Genomic DNA, 25,050 nt, shown 5'->3' with positions numbered 1-25,050 from the left:
ATTTTTATCATGATTTTATCAAAGCCTTCCTGAGCTACACGTAATTTAAAATATACAGAACCAAAACCAGTGTGGGATCACAGTGTATCATTTTAAAAGTACTTTAAACTGTGTTTAATGGTGACCGAGCGCCCTCTTGTGGTCACTTAGAGGCAACTTTTTCCACCCAACTTTCTCTGACATCATAATTAGGTGACACAACGTTAAACTTCTTGCTAGTCTGGTCTGGAAATATACAGTATCGTTTCGTTTCTCCATAACTTTCAACACCATCCAGCCGGCGATCCTGAAGGACTAACTGGAGAAGACAGGGGTGGACCACCTGCTGTCAGAGTGAATCCAGGGAGGGAGAGGAAGAAGCTGGACAAAGTCATCAGTATCCGTGCTGCAATTTTCCCATTTAAGGGACAAATAAAGGGTTTCTTAATCTTAATCTTAATCAGAAGTTTTCCAAGAAAACAAAGACACTTTTCCAGGAAAAATTTATCAGGTATAACCTTTACACGAAAGAGGAAAAACATTATGTGGATCTTTAAGATCGTTTTATTGCAGTAAAAATGTTTCAAAGTACAAAAAGATACAAAATGGAATCAGGCGAACAATGCTAAAAATCATAACACATCTTCAGTCTTCAATGTAAGAGATGCAATAATATACTGATGATGAATATTAAATGCATTATATTTCTTTAATAATGTACCAAAAGGACCCATCTCTCTGCAGAATTTATTCTGCATTAACACATATTTCTTATATATATAATTTGCAAAGCGAGATTATTTTCTGTTGCTCATTATGACACGTCTCACTCATTGATAGGTATTGATAGGACAGATATCCATCAGCTGGTTTCAGTGTAATGCAAATAGGAGCAAACACTCAGAGCAATGAGACGATAAAACACAGCTTGATTAAAAACATGTCAATTCATCCAGCAAATAAAAAGTGTGTGTGTGTGTGTGTCAGTGGAATAACGCAACCTCACACTGCACACTGACTTCCAGCATCAAATTCTGTCTGACACACAAAGTCTTAAAAAAATAATCTTTGGTTATTTTTACATTCATTTGACAAACATTCAGATACAATCAACAAAACGTTCACCTTAAAGCTACAGCATGGATCCTTTGTCTCCCTCTGGTGGCAGTGAAAGTCATTACACAAACACTGTTGAGACGTGCTGGTGGGCTCGTCTCTGACAGATCACAGAATAAAATGTAACACAGGGATTATTTGTATTAAATGTCTGATTAAATTTTGATGAAACATTTATTTTGCATAGAACATTTTTTTTAATTTAAAGGCCTTTCTGATGTAACTTTTGAAGACACATAGTGAAAAGCTCGCCCTAAACCCAACAGTCATAAAAAAAGCTGCAAGATCTGATGAACAGACACTGAGTTGAGGTATGAATAATCATGGTTACACAGCAAATAGGAATGTTTTTAAGCAGGTTAATTAGGACCTGTTCACACCTGTAGAAACCTTGTTTCAGCACAATCTGAGTGGATTAAAGGATGGTTTGTATTGTAGTGTGTACAGTGTGATACACCTCCTGAAACAGGTAGATTTGGTGATTTTCCTACAGCAACAATGTTCTGAAGTTTGTATTTAAAATGAGTTTGTGCACTCCTCTCACTGTTTGGGGTGCAAACAGGAAGGTGCTGCTTCCTATCTGTATCTGTAACAATACATTTAATTGATTTAAAAATCTCTGACTCTGATTGTAGAGATCTAAACCCGGATTTGATTTTCCCCAAATTGATTTAAGCTTCAGGAGTTCGTTTCAGCAGACAGGAAGTAAAAAAATGTGAACAAAATAAGAAAAGTCCGAATCTGTCCATGTGATGCTGCCAAAGTGCTGACTGCTTCCAACAAATGAGCTTTAAAGTGATGTTTAAGGCACAAAATGAAATTTTTGCTGGTTTTTTTCCTCAGAGGAGCATCTGGACTCCCAGGATTAGGAAGGTCTGGGTGGTCTGTAAACATGAGGACACTTCTGTGGTCCTTCACCTCCTCTTACTGGTTCTAGTGTCAGGAGGAGTTCATCAGCCATGAGGCACGTTTTACATGAACACTCATGATCCGGATCAGAGGAGGTGTCCTGCTGTCCCCCTCAGTAACAGTCATCCAGCTGATTGGACATTTTACCTCCATTCATTGTCATAAATACTCCATGTGGTCTGTCAGAGAGCTGGATCTCTGATAGACCTGTACATCTGCAGTGAGGTCACCTCCACATCTGGAGTCTTGGTGTTCTGGGGGCGTCCTGTCGGGCTGTACCCTGCTGACCGTCCCATTGGACTGAAGCCAGTGGTGGGGCGACCGTGTGCAAAGCCAGACGATCGCGATACAGCAGGACGCCGCAGGAACCGGCCTGATGTCACCAGGTCACCGTAGCCTTGTGCGTGCGAGAAGGCATACCCTGAACGGCGGGAGCTGGTGCGCCGGATGCGGGCGCGACGAGGTGGAGGAGGAGGCATGGCTTTGGCCTGCCTCACCTTGAACATCACCTGAAGGTTAAAATGTTGGGTCAAAGCACAGAAACAACAATCCAGATCTACAGTAAAACCAGTCGGTGAGTCTGTTTTTTGGCTTTTTCAGATCCTAATGTACCTTATCATTGATGGTGGGGCAGAGGTGAACCATCAGGAAGCGGTAGGTCACCACAGGGAGGATGCACAGGATGGAGGTGAGGAAGATCGTCAGCCAAACGTTGGTCTGGTTCAGAGAGTTTCGGGCTGTTCCTGGATGAACACACACATGCAGAGTTTCTGAACGCCTCTTCTATCCATGATATACATGACATACTCCTGCCTAAAGACGCCTGAACTCACCTATGAAAGGGAAGGCTGACGGCAGCATGAGGAACATGCCGTCACTGTACATGGCGAACGTGACAGCAAAGTACATGGCCAGGCTTCCCAGAACAAAGAACGTGTTCACCACCGTCCAGTAGGACATCTCGAACCCGAGCTGCAGACACACAGAAAGACAACAGGTGTCAGAGGTCATTCATTAAGAATACTGATACAAACACAAAAGAAAAGCTTCATCATACCTGGATGCTGACAGCAAACAGCAGACAAGTCTGAGTGAGGAGTGCAAAGGACTGGTAGTCAGCAACGTCCTTCCCATCGTCCCTCACCGTGTTGTACATGGCGGCGTAGGGGATGAAGAAGAGCACCAAGGAGCTGTAGCAGCTGTGGAGAGCACACTTGAAGAAGGCCTTCTTACTGAAGTAAAGGTTGAGTTGACCGGGGACGTAGAGCTGAGGGTGCTGGAAGCTCCACACGTCGTTCACATCCTGACCAGCAGGGGGAGACAGAGAACCATGATGTCTAATCTTACTTTAAAAAAGGATGCGTTTTATTCCATCGTTGGTTCACACAGATTTACCTGATCAAACAGACTCATTCCCAGAACAGGCAGTGCTGTATACATCAGATTGTAGAGTGTGATGAACCACTGGTCATACACCGTCTGAGCGCCACAAACAGATTCTGTTAATGTTAATGCACCTTTAATGTTCTTTTATATGCATATGTGTGTGTGCTCTCTCACCTGTGCAGAGAAGCCGCAGAAGAAGGCGTACCAGAAGTGGACGAAGGTGAAGGTGAAGTTCTTGTAGAAGAAGTAGCGCAGGAACTTGCACATGCGCAGGTAAGACCAGCGGCCGTGCACCAGCAGGAGGCGCTGCAGGAAGCGGAACTGGGCGAAGGAGTAATCGCTGGACAGCACGGCCTGCATGCCCTCCTGGCCTGAGATGCCCACACCTATATGAGCCGCTGGAGAGGGGGCGGGGTTCTTTATTAGGACGCTGTTTTTTGGATCTATCCTACAACTTAAAGCTGTGTAAACACATATTTCCCCACTAGGTGGCAGAGTTACACTCAAATCAGCGGACTAAGCAGCAACATTTGGTGCATCTGCAGTTCTTCGAATGGTCACTTCCCACAGACCTCCATGTTTTAGTCGCTTTGATGGAAGAAGAAGACGACACCACGCCGCTACCTTTTATCATGCTGACGTCGTTGGCTCCGTCTCCGATGGCCAGCGTGACTGCCTGCTTGTACTTCTTAACCAGCTCGACCACCTGGGCCTTCTGCAGAGGCGTCACCCTGCAGCAGATCACCGCTTTGCACATGCACGCTGTGTTCAGGAACTCCTGCTCCACGCTGCTCTCCAGGGCGTACGCCTGAGAGACGAGAAGGGGGGAAAAGAAACGTTCTATCAGGCTGATGATAGCGCCAGCAGACATTTATACAGCCATACAGCAACAGTGTGAACATACCAGACTGTGTCCGTTTATAACCAGGCCGTACTCTCCGTTTACCACATCATCTGCAACGACCTTCACACCTTTACCCAGAATCCTCTCTGGCAAAAACACAGAGTTCTCTGCTGCAGCTGGTTTCATGCAGGTCCGGGCGTTTCTGCTCCACAGAGACATTTAATAATCAGCTCATATTAAACAAAAAAGATTTCTAATTTCTATTTTCTTTAAATGTCCTCTGACCTCAGTTCCTGTCGGACATCCTCGAGCGAGTTTGCAGAGATGATGAAGACTTCGTTCATCTCCTCTCGTAGCAGGTTGCACGAGTAGCCGATGTTTTCTGCAGTTTCTGCAACATAAATAAAGACCATAATAAAATAAAGATAAGAAAGATAAAAACAAAACTAGGATTTAATGTTAACATGACTGTTGTATCTTTCATATCTTTGCAGATATCAGAGAATACTTTAATGACTTAAAAGTCATAATAAGACTTTGATTAACAATTGGGATTAGGACCACAGTCTGCAGGCAGATCAATCACAGTCTGGTAACAGACAATAATCCAGTCAATGTAAGGCAGAGCGGAGGAAGGCGTATTTACTGTACATTCCAATCAACAGTGTTAGTGTATTTCCTCTCAGTGCCTGAAGGGGGAGCTAAAACTTAAGGCTTCATCAAACAAAAACAGACAAAAAATGTCATTATTTATTGATCTGTGATAGAATATCTGCACCTTGTTTGTCACCAGTCAAGACCCAGATCTTGATGTCAGCCTTGGACAGCTGCTCGATGGTCTGAGGTACCCCGTCCTGTAGCTTGTCTTCTATGGCTGTTGCTCCGAGCAGCTGGACACAGATTCAAAATGAGCGTCTGACCACATGAATAAAAGGTTTTTCTCCTACTTCCTGCTTTCCCCTCACCAGCAGGTCCTTCTCTATCTCCTCATACAGCTGGTCCAGTTTGTCCTCTCTGTCCTCCAGCGTGGTGCTGGCCTCATGGTGGCGCTGTTTCCACTGGTTGAAGTACTCCTCGTCCAGATCCTTATAGGCCAGCACCAGAGTTCGCAGACCCTCCCCTGCAAACTCCTGCAGGTCCAAACACACAAACACTGATGAGGATGTCAACACAACTCACACGATGACCACCCAGAGAGATAACTGACATTGAGGTGCTCTGTGGTCACGTCCATCAGCTTACTGCAGGACTGGTGCAGCCTCTCATAGATGATTGTGTCGGCGCCTTTACAGTAAAGAGAGAGCTTCCCCTCCGGACTCCGCACTGTGAACACACAGATGTGTTACAGAGAGGAACCTTCATCCTCAGCGATCTGTTTGTGGTGGGTCACATTACCGATGACGGACATCCTCTTGCGGACATTGTTGAAGTCCAGGATGGCGAGAAGTTCGTAGCTGCGCTGTTTTCCCATCTCCACGATGGAGATGCTGTCCGGCGTTCGAGAGCGAAAGACAAATCCAAAGTTTCTGGCCGCCGTCACCAGAGCTCCCTCATCTGGAGACTGGGCCTGATACAGGAGCTCGCCTGGGGGGGATGAAAAGTAGCTGCGTGAATCCTTTTAGATTCCCAGACCTCGTTTTAATCTGCTGAAAGGCTCCTCACCTTCTGTCTTCTCCTCAGCCATGACGGTGTGGCAGAGCGCCAGCAGCCTGAAGAAGGCGTGGACCTCTGGGTTCTCCAGCTTCACCGCCTCCACCAGGGCGTGGTCGTGGAACATGAAGCGGGGGTCAGCCAGCGGGTTGAAGGAGAAGTCCACCGTCTCTGTGTGCTGGACAGAGAGACAAAGACAGACAGTTTTAGCTTCATGACAGACATGAGAAATGTAGCATAAAGTGGATTTTCAAATTTAAACTGTACATCAGATGCGGTGCATTCAAGGAACATCAGAAAGTTCAGAGTTTGTGTGATAATTTCAGCATAAACAGAGTAAATATGAATTAAGACGTCTGTGTATCATGGCTCACCTCAGTAATTTCCAGCCTTTGGCCTGTGTAGTCATACACGTCTCCTGCAGAGAGGAAGAAGCAAATGAGACAGAAGAAACGACTGAGCGTGCACAGCGTCTGGAAAAGCCTCCCAGGTTCTTACCGTAGGATTTGCCGTTGATGGAGCACTTGTTGAAGGTCATGATGTTCTGCGTCAGCGTCCCCGTTTTGTCGCTGAAGACGTACTTGATCTGTCCAAGCTCTTCGTTCAGCGTGGTGGTGCGAGCCTCGGCGGGGGTGTCGTTGCGAGCGTAGTACATCTTCCTGTCCCACTCGATGTAGAAGCTGTTCCCCAGACGAATGATCTCCACGCTGCCAAAGACACACGCACGGATACAGGGAATGAAAAACCAGCACGGCCACATGCTGAGGGCAGCTTCAATCGTTTCACAGGTGTCACCTGACGTAGAGAGAGATGGGCACCACGGTGTTGAGGATGATGACGTAGGACCAGAAAGTGAGGAAGGCGGAGAAAGCAGCGTCATTGCCATCGGGTCTGGGCAGGAAGATGGTGAACTCTGTGCCCTTGTGTAGCTCCCAGAAGTAGTTTCCTATCGCCAGGATGGTGCACATGAAGGCCAGGAAACCAAAGATCTGCAGGAGAAGAGGCAAAACACACATTTTAAATCCTACCTAAAAGAAGAAATCATGTACATTTAACAGAAATTCATCAGGAAAAAAGCAAATGTTTAAATAAAAATGAAGCAGAGCTCACACAGAGGACGAGCACGTTCATCAGACGGTCTATACTCGTCCTCTTGAACGTGGTCCTTCCACAGTTTTGCATCAGTTTCGTCTCTGGACCTGCAAAAGTGACACACAAACACTCAGACCTCCAGTGATCCGGGACCATGAGCCTTATAATTTCCCCAATACGAATCATGTCCCAAACCTGCGAACAGCACCAGCCCGAAGCACCACTCCGTGTTCCTCAGGGTGCAGCCTCGCAGCAGGATCTTCTCATTGTCCAGCGGGTATTTCTGACCAGCATAGGTCAGTGTTCCTGTGAAGCGGTCCAGGCGGTTGTTGGGTGGTTCGCAGCGTACCTCACCTGGAGGGAGGGGGGGGGGGGGGGGGGGATTTCGTATCTGAAATTCTTTCTGTGTGTGTGTTTAGACTGTTGGCTGCTCTGCACCCGTCTCACCATTAAAATCTGCCAGCTTTTCCATATCCCCGCCCAGGTCTCCGGTCACCGGTAAGGCCTGTCGCACCTTCAGGTTAGTCTCTCTGAGGAAGAGAAGAGGAGACAGTGAAGAGGAGGAGGAGGAGGAAACCAGACGAGCAGATCATCCAAACTAACCCGTCCAGCTCTGCCGTCTCAATGTACACCAGGTTGAGCGGTTCGCTGCTTGACAGCAACAAGAGGTCGGCCTGAAACCACAGAGAGAGAGAGAGAGTTACTGATCGTGTTCACATCGCTGCAGACACACATTAACACACATTAACACACTCACAGTCACAAACTGGTTGTTTTCCAGCTTGATGATGTCGCCGACCTGGATGTCCATCCATTTCTCACTCCGTAGCCTGAGAACAGGGAACAGGATGGTTAGTGTGTGTGTGTGTGTGTGTGTGTGTGCACTGTAGATCTAAAAGCATCGTTGTCCCTTTTCTTTGAAGAATGTCAGGAACAGAACTGTCTGCAGGGCCATAAATACGCCCTGAACACCAAGGTCATGCTAATATTAGTCACTTTCCCTGCCTGTGTGTTCCTGCCAGTTTCCTGTATTATCTCTCTCAGTGTCTGTCAGTCAGTAACAGGAAGAGCTTTAAAACTTGGCTTTGTTTTCAGGGATTTCATCATTTTGATGGTTTATTGAATCATAACAGAGTGAATGATCTGAGCGACTCTGCAGGGCCCTCTAACAGCACTGTGTGACTCCAAGCTGTTCAATGCACATTTTTTACAGTGTTCGTTGTAACAACGACTTTTTCTGACAGTGGGGAAGCCAACTTCTTCTATGGTGATTTGTGTAAACTGCACACAGGACCTGTCAACGCAGCCAAAATGGTGACATCCAGAGCTTCAAAACCAGGACAGAGGAGATCATCAGACTGCAGGAGTGCAGATTTGTGTTGTTAAGACAACATTTAGGGTCTTAATGGAGTGAATAGTATTTTGGGTTCAAAAGTCAGACATCTGTGGGACACATCAGCAGCGTTTTTAACAGCATCATGTAAACAGGAAGTAAACGTCTCTTCCTACCGACCTGCAGATGCTTCCCATGGTGATCTAAACAGAGGGCACGAGGCGGCTGCCCAGGAACCCAGGAGGCAAAACACACACAACGTATTTTTATCCAGAGAGGTTATGACTGACGACACCGAGCGCGTTTCCAAACAAGCCCGCTGAATATTTTTGTTATAAGTTCTTGTATTTTGGCCGGTTTGCTGCGGTGCAGCCGCAGGAAGCAGCTGCAGGACGGCGGGCAGCACTTTGTTTTGTATCCTGTTTATCTGATGTCTGCTATTTCAAATATGTGTGGTATGTTTGATTTCTGTGTGGGATCTGACGGGTTCAGACGTTTCCCCGAAAGAACACCCACCTATATGTGAAAAGGTTATGTATGTGCCTACATTTCCCATGATTCACAGCACATAAACAACCTCGTATTTGCACATACAAACTTACTTTCTGTCAATGAGGACTTGGACTTTACGGTTGTTGACTTGATTGTCGCTCCTGTGGCGATTCTGGACACACAGAGAGACAAAGAGACAAAGAGACAGTGAAACCTCCTGTATAAGCATGATGTACTGATGGAGACAGACTTCAGTCTGTGCTCTGTCTCCAGGTGGTCTCTAGCAGACTTCAGTCTGGTCAGACCTGGTTCAATCCTTCACTGGTGTCTCTGCAGCTGTTCTCGGCTCTGATCCTTTTTCTCATTATTTTCCTGCAGTGACGCCAAGTCGCCAACAGACTGAACCGACTGATAAGGAGGGCTGGCTCTGTCACACGTGAGAGGAGGACAGCGAACCAACGGTTATCAATCATAGATCACGCTGGTCACCCTCTCCACCCTGTGCTGGACAGACAGCGGAGCGCCTTTTCCGAAACTTTTTATAACCCCTCACCTCTGAGTGATCGAAGGTTTAGCTCTTCAATTGGACACTATACCTTGTACCTATATTTTATACCTCTATTTTCTTATAAATAATGTTTGTACAGTTTTCTGTTCTCTATGTTTAGCATGCTGAGTGTCTGTATATTGCTGCTGTAACTGAATATTCCCAGCTTGGGATGAATAAGGTACTTCTATTCTATTCTGTCCTATTCTATGTTCTGTGGCTGAACAAAGAGGAGAGTTCTTAATGGGACTAATAATACTGGTTTATTCCACAGAATAATGATATGAATGATAAATAATATCTTCATAGGGGTGCAGATCAGTTTGTGTACAGCTGCGGCTCGTTTTGTCTGCTCTCTTCAAAACTACACAACTTGACGTCACTCTGAAGGTCAGACCGACAACAACTGAGAGGACAGAAGTTAAACAAAGGTAAAAGTTAATATTAAACTTGTCGCCCCCCCCCACACACACACAAACACACATTCTGCACTAAAGATTCTTTTGCATTACTTATTAACAAATGCCGATTGATCATGAGTCATTTTCTACAAAATCTAGGTCTAAGAAAACACTTAAAGAATTCGCCTCGAAACTTTTACAGCTCATTGGCCCGTAAAAAGTCAAGAGCTCAAGAAGGCTGTTAAAGGATGTGTCCTGACCCAGCAGCCGCAAAAATAAACGCTAGCACAAAAGCTGCAGTTCCCCTCTTAGCCTCCAGGTGGGCTGGCTCCAATCCTCACCGACCTCCGTGTAAAAACTTGGCAGCAGAAATAAACACGTTGCCAGCGGGCTGCTCTCTATTGATAAGTTTCTGTTTATGACATAATAAATGATATTTAGACAAAAAAGGGCATGGCCACTGTGAGCAGGAGGCCAGTCACTCACAGTCACAGCAGCTTTTTAAACACTAACAACAGTGTCTGTCCTCCACTGATGCTTACTGGCAGTGACCTTAAAGAAATCCTCCAGTTCCTGCTGTTGAGCAAATGATTAAGCTCCAACATCACTTATTTCTCCTTTGTGGTTTGCTGTTTCGGTTTCTTAGGTCCCAGTCACACACATTCACACACATCCTGGTCTGGTCGACCCTGACAGTTGAAGTAAAGAGTAATTTTCCTTTCTTTGTTTCAGAGGTACAGTTGGTTCTGTGTTAAAGAATGAAAAGGAAAACTTCCTGGATCCTGTTTCAGGTGTGAACTGATCAGATGAAAATAAATGCTACATCACACACACCATGTAATCACTGTGATGTTAAAGGTGCAGCAGCGCTGACGTTTCCCACAGTCAGAGAGTAAGTGGAGATGATAAGCAACATGAGAAGAACGGGGCGAGTATCAGAGGAGGCGGCGACTGGGCCTCCTGATCACACGTGACAGCCTGGAGGAGCCACATCCTACAAACAGGTTGTGTATAAGGCACGTACGGCTGCACTGAAAGGTTCTGTTTTTGCTGCTCGAACATAACAGCCTCTAGTCATGTGACCTGAAACAGGAAATGCTACCAGAGGTCACTGTAAGGTTGTGGGTTTTTTTCTCACACGAACCTTTCCAAACTGTTGCAACAGTGTGACTCAATCGTCAATGTAAAACAATGTGTGGGAGGATGGAACACACTCCAGAAGCTTTCAGATAAAATAAAGATTTAAAATGTCCTTACGATGTCATCAGTTGCATCCTTGGCAGCGGTGACTGACAACACGAGGACCAGCGGCACGACAGTGGTGAACCAGGACAGGGAGGAGATCTGAGGAATCACCTGAAGAAGGAAGGACACACACAGACAACTGTCCTCACACTGAATCGTGACACACAACCTGAAACAAGCACCTCATGAGAGAGCGGAACCAGAGCGGGGTAATAACTGCACACATGTGTAAGAGCTGTGCAGCAGATCCTTCATCATGGAGGACTGGAAACACACTGGTCCTCATAATGACCAGGATAAAAGGTGAAGGTGCTGAGAGGAACCTGGAATCAGCCTCTGTGTGTGTGTGTCAGTGGGTGGAGGAGGAGGAGACACACACTGGTGGTGCAACATGACTGCTGTGCACACGATGAGGCAACTTCCTGTGCTGAGTGTTACACTTCCTTAATTCTCACTGCATCTCATTCGTCCATATCCTGTTTGCTTAACTCCCTGTTGTGCAGCAGTGTTGTGTCTGCAAACATGTCAGTTTAAGTTCACGGCAACACAATCATGGCTACACAAAAATAAAAAAATAACATTACAGCGTTTTCCACTCTTTCCATTACATCACCTGAAGATCAGCCAGAAACTCAGTGATGTTTTGTCATTTCCCTTTTTTTGGGCCTCACCTGGAGCACCAGCAGGAACAGGAAGTAGGCGTTAGCGATCCTCTGGAACTGCTCGAACAGGTTGAGCGGTAGGAAGGAGAAGAAGTTGTACTTGGAGGTCTTGATGGCGTTTGTCTTGGGGAAAGAAATGGGAGAAAAGAGGGAGACGGCACAGAAAGACAAGGGATTAAGGATCGGATTAAGATGAACTACAGAATTTCAATACATTTATGCGTAATAGGATTAAATCCATTCTCATTTAATCTCCCCTTTTTAACTTGTGGTAATGGGCTGAATAGATGTTTTCTCAAGAAAAGAGGAGTAAGAGTGGAGCCTCCCTGATGACTGGAGCTGTTATTTTAGGATTCTGTTTTAGTTCCAGGGACCTTTTCTCTTCTGTCATGTGTCCACCTACACTCAAACAGCTGCTGCCCCGTATGAGCGTCTCCTGGCTTTGTGTGTCTGTAATGGACGCCGCTCTCCGTTCTCTCTGGAGGATTTTCTGCTGGACGTTATGAGTGTTTGGGAGCGAGCTGCCAGGTGAGAGGCGTTTTGTTCTGTTCCAGGTGGATCTTATCAGGAGGCTGAAAGGCTCTGCTGGTGGGCCGGGCTGTGGCTTCCAGGGTCCCATTATCACTGGATCTCTTCACTGACAACACCACCCACAGACCGCGGCCACACTGTTTGGCCTCTAAATGCTACGGCAGGGCAGGGGAAATGACTGTTTACAGCCTATTTGTTGGTGCTTTCCAATGAAGGTCTACAGACGTTGATGTTAATACAAATAAAAATAACAAAAAAATTGTATTTCTATTTTTGATCGTGTACCAAAATGTTTATATTTTGCTTCACACAGCCTTGGCCAGCAGAAACTTTACTCCGCCGCTCTTTGGCTGACGTCCAGTCTCCTGATAACAGCCAAACAAATCATGACACACCCCAACAAAGTGTGTTTTTTACTGTAAATATCTGCGCTAAGTAAATAAAAAAAGACTGTGCGGTTAAGTGTTTTGTCTAAAATGTACGTGGGCCGCATCCGCTGTACATCCCCTGTGTCTATTTCTGAGGCAGACAAATAAGCCTCACATCAATGAACTGTGACTTCATACTTACAGCGTATCGAAAGGGGAGGTTGTACTCGCGGTCGTTGGCTCTGAGCTTCCTCTCCTGCTCTGTTTCAAAAATACAAGTTGTGTGTGTAAGCCAGAGAAAGATGAACTGAGTACCAAACACTGCAATTCCTCAAGTGTCCACTAGATGCTGGCTCCAAAAGTGAGTCAATGTAAGATGTAAAACCGTGCAAATATACAGCAGGAATAACAATGTTTACATCCTGGTACAAAACAAATGATAAATCTTATTGATCATGTTTTGATTGATCATTGATTGATTGATTTATCATTTTATAGTTATAATAAAACACCAGTCAGTGAATGTTCTGTTTGGTTCTGTTTGTTCTGGGTTTACCTCTCTCTTTCTTTCGGACGCAGTCTAGACCAAAGAACGACATCTTCTCTTCCTCTTCGTCCTCCTGCTATCTCTCCATCATACTGCTCTGTGGAGAAAGAGAGAAAATTCAACATGGATGCTGCTAAAGTGAGAATTTCCACCGGCTGTCATTAGGGCACTTTCCGTACTGTGCTCTATGAGGTAATCGTCCAGGAGCCGGAGGACTTTTTAAACCAACCCACGGCCTTTTAAATGTCATTCGCTGACTGGAAAAGTTCGAAGCACCTACTGTGTGTGAGGGAAAAACTGTAGTTATAAACAAGCTGAGCACACGTCTGCTGGATTTTAACAGAAAGCGTCCGTCCCTCCTTCATGCCAGACGCTCTTACTCCAGGTTTACATCAGGCTTCCAGCCCCTTAATGTTTTTCCCTTGTATGGCAGAGTGAGTCAGAGGGAGGCTCCCCTCTCAGCCCAGACATCCACTCTCCACTCACCCAGGAACCCTGACAGGAAGTGGGCAGAGCGGAGAACTGGAGCCTGCCTCCGCTGAGAGATAGTGAAACCTAAAATAAATCACTCACTGCTTTATTCTCCACAATACATAACTATTAAAGACGTTGTGATCAATAGATCACATCTGAAGAAGATGAAGCTTCAGTTATATAGTTTCCTTCACAATAAAAGTGGTCTTTGAGCGTTTTACTGAGAACCCACAGGCAAGCAGTTAAGGCAACAAACATCCTTAGAACAGGAAGAAACCTGGAGCTGGACCCAGCTCATAAAGGGGGACTCTTCTGCTGATGGTTGGAGGTCATGACAGATATTTAAAGTATAAAACAGAAAATCAATGACGTCCGACGAGGATGGGATTCGAACCCACGCGTGCAGAGCACAATGGATTAGCAGTCCATCGCCTTAACCACTCGGCCACCTCGTCTGATGTAAAATACACTGCACTTCGTCAAGTGGCCACATGAGGCACCAAAGGGGAGTCGATTCACAGACCCTTTGACTGCAAATTTCAATCGATCTCTGCATAAAAATTCATTTTAACTGTTTGTTGTTGTCACAACATCACGAAGAGGTGACACTGCAACTCTGTCAACAAGAGGAGATCCTTTAAAGCAGCCTCATCGGTGATTTTGTCAGTGCCTCTCATAATTAACAACACATTTCCCATAAACCCCTCTGCTTCCTGTCTCCTCTCCCTCTCGGACAGCTTCTTCCTTGATGATGAAATGTGGACGCTGAAAGTTACAACTTCTCCTCAACACAGCTTCCACAGTGTGTCTTCGTACAGAGGCTCTTTAATGATGTCGCTGCTGTAATGTAACGGGACCAGACGTCAGTCAGGAAACCGTGGAGTTGTTGCTTTCTGAGAAACCCCACCCCACCACACCCCCTCCACCCGCTCTCTGCGTGGATATAGACGACTGAGGTGACGTCAGCGGTGGACTTATAAATATCAACCAGACAGAGTTTAGAGAAGAATGTGTGTGTATTTTTAACAGGAGTGCCAACACACACACACACACACACACACTACTAAAATGTTTAACCTCTGTAAACAAGAACAGGATGACAGAATTTCAACTTTGACTGATTCCAGAGTATCATACAAAGACGGTTTGACCCCTGTGACCTTTCACACCTCTGCATTTCAGGCAGTCAGTAAACATGGAGAGGTTTCTGAGGTCTGTGTGGAGGCTGTCGACACGTTGGCATCTGAGTCCACCAAAACTCCCAGTTAATACGAATACAGGCGAGCGAAGCTGAGGCAGGTGGGCAGTCACAACCTTAATTCTGCAACATTTTAATAATCTAATTAAAGAGGAGTGAGTGGTCCGAAAACCTAAAATCCATTTTAGCGTTTTAGCAATTGAAGTGTAAAAGTGCAGTTCACATCACAGCCACTAGGGGACTGCCTCCAAAGGGGAGTCGATCACAGACTCACAGAAACTCGCAGAAACAAACATGTTTACAGCCTGGTAATTATTGGCGTGACCTCTTTGAGTGACAGTCAGGAGCTTCCTCCTTCCCTGTCTGCCCGCCCGCACAAAAAGAGTCTGTGGTCACTTTGACACACACACACACACACACACACACACTCTCTCTCTCTTAATGAATGCACACACACAGAGATACACGCAGAGAAAAGAGTCCTTTCTTTCACCTGCAAACAGGCAGTCAGTTTGGATAATGGTCCACTGTTCAGCAGGGAAACCAGAGATGCCTGATGGGACAGGACAGCCATTCATCTGCGTGACCTCTGACCTCTGGAGCCAGCCACAGGTGACTCTGACACCAGTATGCTGTTACACACCTTTGTGTTTTCTGCTGTGACTGTTTGTTGCCTGCACTTAAAGGTGGCTCAGATAAAGTGTGCAAAAAAACGAAAAACACAAAGAAGTAGGGCAGGATGGGTTCTCACTGGTTAACGTGGTTAAACTCAAACCGCACCTCGTTCCAGATGCATGTAGATCCGTTTCCTCTGCGGCCATGAAGCAAAGCATGAAACCGTCTCTGCTTCATGACCTGTTTTTGGATCATTTACCGACTGGTTTTATGATTGCAGATGTTTAATCCTCCTTCAGGCTGCCATTTGTGACACTTAGTGTGTTAATAATCAATAAAGCAGACACACACATCGTGCGTTCTGCATTTGTATTCCACCTCTTTGTACAAGTGAGCATAAATGATCTAACCTATGGACAAGACGCCATCTTGTTTTTAAATCTAACCAAGTACACTATGTGACCAAAAGTAAATGGACACTGTGTACTATTTGGTGTCTATAAGGGCAAAATGTTAATGCTACAGTCTACTAGATCTGCAGCCGATGATTGTTTGCATTATTGATCGATCGTCGGTGATTGATCGTTCATCTCCAGCTGAATCCTGACCGCATGTTTCCAGAAAATGGTGACAGGTGACCCCATCTCAACGTGAAAGACTAAAACATACAAGGGTTCTATCCACGTCAAACACTAACACAGAGTGACGTGAAACACACACCCACTCCCACAGAGGAGGGCTCTGAGGTCACAGTGATGCTCAATAGCTGCACTTAAACACGACTCTGAGGGAGACTGGAGCCGTTTGTTGCACAAGACTTTCCACAGCTCGTCCAATCAGACGGTCAAAGATAAGCCGGTGAGCACAGCTGCATGGTTTTCAGAGCCGTCGGCTGGTTCTGTGTGTGTGTGTGTGTTTTGTCTAATAGCAAACAGAGCTGTGGATAAATGAGCTCTGTGTTGCAGAGAAACAACAGAAAGGTGTGTAGAGGAGGAGGAGGGGGAGTTTCCAAGACAATCAGGGGTGGAAGAAACAGTGCTCACACACACACACACACACACACACACACACACACACACACACACACACACACACAGACCCCCAAACCAGAAGACACACACTCAGAAAGAGACACAATAACTGTGTCTGTGGTTGGTAACCACGTGTATGTGGGCATTCTGCAGCGCTGCCTCTTTGTTCTTTCTGATTTTTGTCTCTGCAGAATCATTCATCATTCCAGCTTCTCATTTTGTGCGTTGGTTAGTTTTGTGGTTGCTTGTCTTATCAGTGTGTACTTTTGTCATTCCATGGGATCTTTCAGCATCTGTTTGTAGTAATTTTGACATATTTTATGGTGAATTTGTTTCTCTGAGTTCATCATACGTCATTTTCTATTATTATTTTGTGCTCCTGTGATAATAAAAAGTTACGTTATGCATCTTTGTGGTAGTTTTTTGTCCCTGTGTGGTTGTTTTGTGTCTGTTTTTGGTTATTTTATTTATAGAGAATCCCTCCATGTTAGCTGGAATGACTGAGGGTGCTTTCATTTTGGTCATTTTTTGTTTGGATTTTCAGCGCTCCACTAACGCGGCTTACACTTCCTGTCTTGTCTCTATCAGCAGGTGCTTGTGTTATCAGGCCTCATGCTAATTATAGCTATCTACACACTGTATGTTACACAACTCCAGAGTCTGTAAAGAGAAGCAGAGCCTCAAAATCAGTCAGCAATAAATCAACCAGGCAGTCATCAAACTGTGTGTCTTCAAATAATGAAGCAGTTTTATGACCTAAGATCAGAAAATGGCCACAAACAACAACACGTCATCAACATTTTCCAATCTATCCTATCCTATCTGCCTTCCACAAACCTGTTACGGTGGCTCAACAATGGCCGGAAGCGGCGCTAAAAGCCACTAAGTGCACTAAGTGTGTCCTAAACAGCAACTTCTGAAGAAAAGACCAGCCTGAGTCCCCCTGCACTCAAACACTGAGAGGTTAGCTGGGTTTGTTTTGTGATGATATCACAGCACAAAAATAACTTAAAGTTTGGGTAGGAGATTTCCTTCTGATGCACTTTTTGTTAAATTAGTGTAACTTCTCTTTACAATCCGATAGCAACCGATTAGTTCGTCAGTTTCGCTTTATCTGTGGAAGCTATAAAACGCTAAAAACATCAGCCAATCCTCCGGGTGGACCCTGCGCGGAGTATTGGCTGGTTGTCACTCTCTTCCTGCTCTGCGCGCACCAGAGAGGTACGTGCATGATGGCCGAAGTCACAGACCGCAGCTCGTCTTCAGGTTAATGCGCGTCCATGTGATTGGGAGGCGTGGCTTCGGGGTGAGCGCCGAGAGAAAGGGGCGTGTGTTTACTCTCCAAATCTGGCTGATTCTCACTGAGTGTCAAAACCTCCTACCCTACCTTTAACTGATCCAAATTTCTGCTGTTGTGAAACCACAGACCAGCCGCACCTTCGCAGGTACTGACACACAGTGAGATGAACGGCCGTCAGAGTGCGATGGACAAAACAACACCGCCTTTCACTGAAGGAAATATCACAGACCTGACAAACACTTCACACACCCGGCAGTGTTCACACACACACAGGCTGCTTCGGACTGACACAATATACCATGCTGTCAGGCTGTAAGTCAGTGCACATGAAGCACATCACTGACTGACGGCAACTCTTTGAAGACAACACCTACATCTCTTCAAAGCACCACCGCTCCACAACATGACAAAATCCTGATTTCTATCAGCAAATCCAGGAAACTTTTAAAAGAGAGATCGTCCTCTCATTCCTTCCTTGTTAGCATGTTAGCGATTACAGATGCCCCCTCTGACAATACGTCCAGTGAGGATCCGCACTGGACAACTAATAGGTTTGGCATGCAGCCGCAGCTAACTGCTGCACACTTTGCTGGAGTCTGAAGTGTTGGAGGAAACAAAGATTTTACTGCGTCAAGACGACTCACTCCCACACAGTTTTGGTAACTTTTAAGAAAAAAGAAAATGTCAGTGTAATTAGCATTTTATCCACCCATGTTTGTGAAATGCTAAATGTGTTATATGTCTAAAATATTCATTTTCTGCTGCCTTATGATTAATTTCTGGCTCCATCTGGGTTAAGTTTCCAGCTTACACCTCCAATCTGAAGTGACTTTAGTGCATTAAGAAAAAATCCAGGCCAGAATAAAAGCCTTATATTTTTCTGTGGTAAAGCTTCTATTACTAGATCAATGCTGGGATCGAAGAACAATATCCAGACTGATACTTTACAAAAGAAACCAAACTCAACAACAACAACAACAACAACAGCATCTCTGCGGGCTGATGATACTGGAACCACACATCTCTGTGTGCTCACATGGCTGAGCCTGTTGACCTTTCATTAATTCTTCCTAGTTTTACGCTGTGCACTCATGAGCGGCAAAGAGAGGTGAGGCGCAGTTATGACAGCGCCGAACCAAAAGACCCAAACAATCAAGCTCTGAATTATTCACCTGACCTGTCAGAACACACTGGTCCTCTCATCTTACCTGATCAAACTCTGACATTTTGATTGACCCTTAATATTGTCCATACCTAACAGCCTGTGAGCTGCTTGGCTGCACCGCTTGTGTGAGGCTGGAACTTATTGATTGAGATTGAATTTCCAGGAATGACCTTGTGTGACCTTGGTCAAAGCGTCTGCTCCATACTGCAGGTCTCCAACCTCCATCTGGATCTTTGTTTTGAGATCAGATCCAGTTTGGCTGTTTACATAATTGTTTAAATCAGACTCCAGTGTGAACTGGAGTCTGAAGTGGCCCACATGCACCAAAGACCAACAACGAGACACCACTCTGACACCAACATTTGTAAAAACTGCCTTTTGTGAAGCACTGGCTGCTACGCCTGTGCGTGTGTGTGGATGTGGGGTCAGAGCCTGGACTGGTGAGGACGTCCAGCTCCTGTCAACACAGATCTGTGACGACTCCCACGTATGGTCTGATGAGTTGCAACATGAATCTTCAGACTGAGGTCACACTGCATGACATCATATCTGTATCTGATTCAGGGCCCCATGAAGAAGCGGCCCAGGTTTATCAGCATCAACGTACGTTAGACAATGACATTAGGAAAAACCTCCATAAAGGACCGGACCTTTGACCAAACAGACAACAAAACATGCACGTGTCTCCCCCATGTTTCTCAGGATGTTCATGGGGATTTCAGTGCCTAACCTTAACCAGTAGTTTTTAACGTCTATAACACAACAGCTCCCGGTGTCAGGGGGGCTCAAACCACAAGATCCACCATGCTGCCACCACTATACCTCCAACTACTGCAGCTGTATTGATCCCATGAACGGATGGCATCGGGTCGTAACCATGTGTCGTATCTGGTCGGATGTATACCAACCAAATGTGGTGTCCTTCATGAGGACAGTGTCAGACAGAGCAGGCTAATGTGCTTTCTTCACTATGAGCGGTCCATGTTGTCTACAGGAAGGTCCTGGCCTGTCATATGGGGGGCGCTAACACTATTCCTTCAGCATCATATACAAGCTGCAGTCTATTTGTCTAAGCAGCCAGTGTTAACATCTACATGAGGTACGCTGTCTTTGGTGTCCATCACATGTGGGGTCTGGTCTTCCTTTTAGGTCTTTCTTTAAGCATCAAACAGGGAGCACTCTAACCTTGGAGTCAATGTGACACTGACCCAGTGTCCAACATGTGATGTGAAGCAGTGGAGGTCCTCCTGTGAACTTGTCGCCTGGCTGTGGAGCTGTCTGTGGCCCCTGCCTGTCTCAGAATGACTCCTTAGATGAGTTCCTTCCTCTGTAAATGAGGTGAATTGCACTGACATCATTTACCGACAGTCAGACTCATGATTGTTCCCAGTAAGAAAAAAAAAGCCCCGCACCGCAATGTGGCCTGAAAGGAGGAGAAAACAGAAGCAGCTGGAAGTTTGAGTTACAGTGAGAGAGGTGCGGCCGAGCTTTCTCCTGAACTCTTTCCGTTACTTTTTCGCTTCGGTCCCCGGAGGCAGAGAGACGGAGAGAGACGGAGAGAGGCAGCATCCACCACAGCTTCCTGTCGAGCTGTCTGCCTTCCTCCTCCCTCTCTTCCCCAACAAAAACTCCATCTCAGCCTCCCTCCTTCACCTTCACTCCTTCAGAGGTCAGAAAGACCGAAAGTGAGCGGCGGCGTCTTACCGTGCGTCCGTGCGTCCTGGCTCGGTGCGCTGCGGCTGCGGCTGCAGTTTCGGGCATAAACAACAAACTCTCCGCTCAACTACGAGGAGAAACTAGAGCTGAATGTTTTCCTCCTGTCTCCCCCCCACTCCTCGTCCTGCTCCACTGCCCTCCCTCCTCTGCTGTCTCCTCCCTCCCTCCCTCCCCGTCCACTCCCCTCTCAGGACGCACGGCGCTCTGCAGCCAGAACGGGTCAAAACACGGAAAATACTCTGATGCACTGAGACATCCGGCTCGACGTAACAGGCTGGTCACGTGACGAGAAGTTTAGAAATCAGAAAGTTTAGGTCAACTCTGACCTCTAGCTGCAAACTTGACACATTTGGAAAAGCTCCGGATATTTTTTCTTCCTCCTGCAGCTTCACAGATGTCTGTCCGTCTGTCTCCACCTCTGACTCACAGCTTCCTGTTTCTCTTCTGTTTGGGTTTCCTGCAGATCTTCAAACTGCTCCAGCGCCTCTTTAGCTGCTCCTCATGGTGGATGAGCTGAGAACTGAGCTGAGGAGGCTGCAGTCCGCCCAGGCTCTTCAAACACTGTGCTGCTGCTGCTGCGGGGCAGGTGGAGCTCCAGTCCACATCCTGTCTGCCTCAGACTACCTGTTCTGTGGGGAACATCAAGTCTCCTTCCAGGACCCAAAGCAGACATCAGACCAGTGGTCCTGACTTCTCACATCATGGAGACAAAGGAGACCACAGGTTTTGAGGTTTTTAAGTTCCTAACTGTGAGCTGAATTTCCCTGAAGAGATCAAAAAGTAAAAATGTCCAACTTTACAGCAGAAATAAACATGTTTACAGCCTGGGACAAAAACTGTTCTGGTCTCTGCTGATAACTTCCTTTTTTGTGTTTTTATATAACTCAGAGGTTTAAATGTTCGTTTGGATTTTACATAAATAAGAGCACTTTGTCTGGTTCTGGTACGTGCAGGTGATCACCAGCAGATGGCGACATACTCCTTTACTCCAGTTAGACTGTAACAACCTGCAAACCACAGAAACATGTCAGATCAACATTTCTACACATCAACCATGAACATGAGTCAAACATTCAACAAAATCCACTTTATTTCAAAATAAAACAGGAAACCAGATGAAGTAAAAAGATGAATCATGACAGAGAAAACTGCTCAAATATCAGCAAATACAGCAGAAAACAGAAAAGCATGGATCAATAATATCAAAAACAGGAGTTCAACATCTGAATCAAAGAAAACAAATAAATCATTGATCTTTAAATCAATGATTTCCAGGAAGGATTTCATGTTGTTGCTGCTGGTTTCCATGGAAACAATCAAAGAAAATAATAACTACATGACATCATTGATTTCTGACAGCACAGACAGATGGATTCAATATTTCTGTGACACTCCACAACAAATCAACTCTGCTGCTCAACAACATCAAAATCAAAAAGTGGAATTATCCTCACATCTCTGATCATCTCAGAGAAACCTCAGACTGACACTTTGATATCAGTGGTTGTTGAACCATCAGACTCTCCAATCATAAAATATGGGAGGAGTTTCTCAGTGAAAGTGTCTCTGTGAGTGTAGATGTGAGTCATGTCTTCAGAGTTGTAGAAGGACACCTCCCCCCTGTCATAGTCCAGCTGGACTCTGATCCTCTGGAGACTCTTCTGAACTGTGACAGTCTTACCATCACCATTAGTGTATTTTCCATTGCGATGATATAAACACCAGATTCCATATTCTGGTGAAGCATAGCTCTCTCCCTTTCTATCAACTGACTCTTTAGCTAAACCAACATTCCAGCGAGGATGATCTCCCACCTCCACCTCCCAGCTGTGTTTCCCTGAGCTGAAGCCCTCAGAGCCTAAAACAGTTGTATATTTAGTGTTTCTCTCTGGATTATCAGGAAGTTTCTGCCATGTGTCTCCACGTCTCACACTGGTCAGATCATCAGACAGATAGAGCTCTCTGTCAGCAGTGTTTGGGTCCAGAATGACAGGACTGAAGTGGACCTTGTCCTTCATCTTCTCCCAGACTCTGAAGGACAGGTTGCCCAGGTGTTTGGCCACATCTATCAGTGCTCCTGAGACCAGCTGTGGATCTGACAGTGAGCTCTGGGCTCTGGCTCTGCTCTGAGTGTCTTTATAACTGCTGAGGAATGACACCTGCTGTTTCTGCAGCTCTTCTTCAACAGCAGAGATGCTGTCTGACAGAGAGGACATCTGCTGCTGAATCCTCTTCATCTCTCTGCTCAGAGTCTTCCCCTTCTGCTCCTCTTCCTCCCTCAGAGCTGCCAGTCTGGACTCCTCTTCCTCTTTCAGGAACTGGTGGAGCTTGTTGAACTCTGCTCTGATCTGCGTCTCTGTGGACAACAGCTGCTTCTTGACGTGTTGAGACATTTCATTGTATGTGTCCTCCACTTGTTTGTATTTGTCCCTCTTGTCCTGCAGAGACTTTAAGTCAGATCTCAGCTGCTCCTTCAGGTCTCTGACTGCTTGTTCTACAGGAACCACTTTGTGAGTCTGGTGCAGAGTAAACTCACAGACAGGACACACAGCTCTCTGCTCGTCCTCACAGAACATTCTAGTCTCTTCTGGGTGTTTACTACACACCACCTCCTCCTTTGTTTCTTTCACTCTCTCTGATGATTCAGGTTTCTGTCTCCCAGCAAACGAGTCAGCCAGTTCCTTCAGAGTGAAACTAATTCCTGGATCATCCTTTGATGATCTTCTTTTACAGATGGGACAGTTTTTGTTTTTAGTTTGTTCCCAGAATTTCTGCAGGCAGCTTGAACAGAAGCTGTGGCTGCAGCTCAGAGTCACAGGATCTCTGAAAGTCTCTGAGCACACATGGCAGCTCAGGAAGTTTTCAAAAAGTTTCTCAGCCATTTGTTCTAGAAGTTCTGTCAACAGTCAGACTCACCAGTTTAAAGTCACTTTTCCAGTTAAAATCCTCCTAAAACGTCTTTGTCAGCAGAGATCTCACACCCTGTGATGGCGTCTCAGCTCTGTTCATAAATCCATTTTCACTTTCTTTTACCCGTCACGTCATTAAATGTTGTTTTATTTGTGTCCAGCAGATGGCGTCATGTCGTTATCAGTCTTAGCATGACAGGTGAACTGAATGTTACACAGGCCACTGTCCAGCTGATCAAGTGAAGGTGGGTAAAAGTGAATCAATTGATTTCAGAAAAACAATTCTGATTAATGACGGACAAAGACAAGAAATCTACAATTAAACCAAAATCTGCACCGTGTCAAGAGCAGAGACGTCCAACAAGCTGATGCTCTGCAAAGACACAAAAGGACTTTAGTCATCAATAATTTAAAACCCATAAGGTCATATCAGCATCATTTAAAATACCTGGCAGACCGCTGACACCCCACTGTTCCTGAGCATGTGTCTGCAACACATGAAAACCACATTAACCACATTCATACAACTTCAACAGAAGGTTACAGCCAACACACATACCTGTGCTGTGGCCTCTGTGTGCGTCAGTGTGGAGCGAGGTCTGTCCCGACCAGAACCAACCCACAAACGCTTCCTTCCTCCTGCAGGGAGCCCTCCTCTCTTCCTCAGCTTGGAGCCTGTGTACCACCCGTTACATGAACAGCACTGATGATCTCTTCATCATGGCACCTGTTAGTGAGATTTATGAGGCAGTCAGGGAACAGTTTGTCCTCACAGCTGATGTTAGAAGAAGGAAACACGGACACACACCAGGATCTTTTTCTGCCATTCTTCTGTTTTTAAGGCGTCCTCAAGTGAAAAACTCACCAAGTTCAATAATCTTCAGTTTGTCTCTGATCATCCAGCAGGTAAGTGTTGTTCAGTTCAGGATTTCACAGCCTTTGATGTGGTCCTGGATTGAAGCGTGTCAGGATCCAGAATGAGGTTCAGAGTCTGACTTCTATTCCAGCCTCTCCTTTCATGGGTTAATTATTGTCAAACCTTTTATTACTGAACACACCTGAAACCTCTGACCTCATGCAGACTGTTCTAACTTCATTGTTTTAATCACACACACCTCATAAATGTCCTGATGAAGCAGTTGTGGTAAAGAAACTACTGGAGACACTGAGGATGAATCAAACCTTCATAGACAACATCTGATGGTACAGACATACAGTGGGAAGTATTCAGACCCCCTTAAATTGTTCACTCTTTGTTATATTGCAGCCATTTGCTAAAACCATTCAAGTCCATTTTGTTCCTCATTAATGCACACACAGCCCCATACTGACAGGAAAACACAGCATTGTTGACATGTTTGCAGATTTATGAAAAAAGAAAAACTAAACTATCACATGGTCCTAAGTATTCAGAGCCTTTGCTCAGTATTTAGTAGAAGCAGCCTTTTGATCTAATACAGCCACAAGTCTTTTTGGGAAAGATGCAACAGGTTTTTCCACAGCTGGATTTGGGGATCCTCTGCCATTCCTCCTTGCAGAT

General features: G+C 45.6%; 2 protein-coding genes and 1 non-coding gene across 5 annotated transcripts; all 3 read right to left on the bottom strand.

Annotated features, from left to right (window-relative positions):
• Positions 1 to 1,629: 1,629 nt before the first annotated feature.
• On the bottom strand, positions 1,630 to 20,724 carry LOC114440917 (phospholipid-transporting ATPase ID-like). Of its 3 annotated transcripts, XM_028413574.1 has the most exons (29): positions 20,590 to 20,724; positions 20,071 to 20,193; positions 13,112 to 13,199; positions 12,758 to 12,816; positions 11,666 to 11,779; positions 11,007 to 11,105; positions 8,912 to 8,973; positions 7,734 to 7,806; positions 7,580 to 7,650; positions 7,424 to 7,506; positions 7,172 to 7,330; positions 6,995 to 7,083; positions 6,680 to 6,873; positions 6,383 to 6,591; positions 6,259 to 6,302; positions 5,897 to 6,062; positions 5,630 to 5,818; positions 5,442 to 5,557; positions 5,200 to 5,364; positions 5,013 to 5,124; positions 4,520 to 4,625; positions 4,295 to 4,436; positions 4,015 to 4,198; positions 3,565 to 3,788; positions 3,400 to 3,483; positions 3,062 to 3,307; positions 2,838 to 2,976; positions 2,617 to 2,747; positions 1,630 to 2,513 (listed from the first exon to the last, which is right to left on the bottom strand). In XM_028413574.1, the coding sequence occupies exons 3-29, from the start codon at positions 13,152 to 13,154 to the stop codon at positions 2,187 to 2,189; spliced, it is 3,630 nt and encodes a 1,209-aa protein (XP_028269375.1). In that variant the 5' UTR covers positions 13,155 to 13,199; positions 20,071 to 20,193; positions 20,590 to 20,724; the 3' UTR covers positions 1,630 to 2,186. The 3 variants fall into 3 exon arrangements, with proteins under 3 accessions (XP_028269375.1, XP_028269374.1, XP_028269376.1); XM_028413573.1 differs by lacking the exon at positions 20,071 to 20,193; XM_028413575.1 differs by lacking the exons at positions 20,071 to 20,193; positions 20,590 to 20,724 and adding an exon at positions 13,282 to 13,450.
• On the bottom strand, positions 13,950 to 14,031 carry trnas-gcu (transfer RNA serine (anticodon GCU)). Its single transcript has one exon. It is a non-coding gene; the product is annotated as a tRNA-Ser (tRNA).
• A 945-nt stretch (positions 20,725 to 21,669) lies between the features above and the next one.
• Positions 21,670 to 24,507, bottom strand: LOC114440939 (nuclear factor 7, brain-like). The gene is made up of 4 exons (XM_028413619.1): positions 24,376 to 24,507; positions 24,070 to 24,237; positions 23,959 to 23,998; positions 21,670 to 23,883 (listed from the first exon to the last, which is right to left on the bottom strand). The coding sequence occupies exon 4, from the start codon at positions 23,481 to 23,483 to the stop codon at positions 22,080 to 22,082; it is 1,404 nt and encodes a 467-aa protein (XP_028269420.1). The 5' UTR covers positions 23,484 to 23,883; positions 23,959 to 23,998; positions 24,070 to 24,237; positions 24,376 to 24,507; the 3' UTR covers positions 21,670 to 22,079.
• Positions 24,508 to 25,050: the final 543 nt, after the last annotated feature.

Source organism: Parambassis ranga, chromosome 9 (genome assembly GCF_900634625.1).
Source record: "Parambassis ranga chromosome 9, fParRan2.1, whole genome shotgun sequence".
In the NCBI taxonomy this organism is placed as follows: Eukaryota; Metazoa; Chordata; class Actinopteri; family Ambassidae; genus Parambassis; species Parambassis ranga.
Note: the sequence above shows the minus strand (reverse complement) of the source record. Positions and strands in the feature narration are given on the sequence as shown.